At 37.8% G+C, this 903-nt stretch overlaps 1 protein-coding gene across 1 annotated transcript; it reads right to left on the bottom strand.

Moving 5' to 3' along the window:
• Positions 1 to 511: 511 nt before the first annotated feature.
• SARC_16073 (hypothetical protein) lies at positions 512 to 663 on the bottom strand (the record flags this gene model as incomplete). The annotated part of the gene is made up of 1 exon (XM_014289815.1): positions 512 to 663. A coding segment is annotated over one exon (152 nt), but the record flags the coding sequence as incomplete, so codon positions are not given.
• Positions 664 to 903: the final 240 nt, after the last annotated feature.

Genomic DNA, 903 nt, shown 5'->3' with positions numbered 1-903 from the left:
TCCAATAAACAATACATATAAGTCAGACAAACTTCAGTATCCGGACGCAATTACATATAGATTCATAACCATATCAGGTAAGTCATATACACACAAATACACCAGGATTCAACACCATTGCAGGCAATTCTCAAGCAAAATGCCGATTACGCACAAGCAAAGATAGCGATAACTACATCAAGGGTCGTAATGATGAGAGGAAAACTGCAAACAAAACTGGCAACTATATATCGTCCCATTAAGATTGATGATTGTAGTAAGCATACATCAAACACAACGGGTAAGTATCATACATCAAACACAGCTTAAAAACTATATATCATTTCATTAAGATTCATGATTATAGCAAGCATACATTAAACGCAACTGATAACTATATATCATCTCATTACGATTCATGATTATATCAAGCAGATATCTAATTATTACAAATCGTAACCACATACAGGCAATAAAACCAAAATTATTGATATCATTAAGCAAATTAGAAACGCACGAGATAGGTACATACATGCGCTGCCTGCGACGTCTCCTGGCTTTGGTCAGGCTCATGCATTTATCATGTTCAGGGAAGGGTTGAGGCTGGTAGTATGCGAAGTCGATCTCGTCAAGGTCTGGCAGTGTGTAGAGGTGGACACCTCTATTTATATGCAAATGTGGCATGATAAACGCGTATAGTATGGTATGATCCGAATCGTGCTCGGAAGATATGATACTGTATGATGCCAGTAAAAAATGTGTACTACAGACTGTAATGACTGTATTCTAAGACTATAACTTTAAACTAGATGACCAGGGCTGTATGATATCCTCTGTATAGTGTATATTGCCGTTCAATGGCATATTGTCGTCCCTATCGTGTAGCGCCCAAACTACGCACCACTGTAGCTTAAGTTAAAAGTC

Source organism: Sphaeroforma arctica, assembly GCF_001186125.1.
Source record: "Sphaeroforma arctica JP610 unplaced genomic scaffold supercont1.7298, whole genome shotgun sequence".
Classification (NCBI taxonomy): domain Eukaryota; class Ichthyosporea; order Ichthyophonida; genus Sphaeroforma; species Sphaeroforma arctica.
The sequence above is the reverse complement of the archived record's forward strand: the minus strand, read 5'-3'. Positions and strand labels throughout refer to the sequence as shown.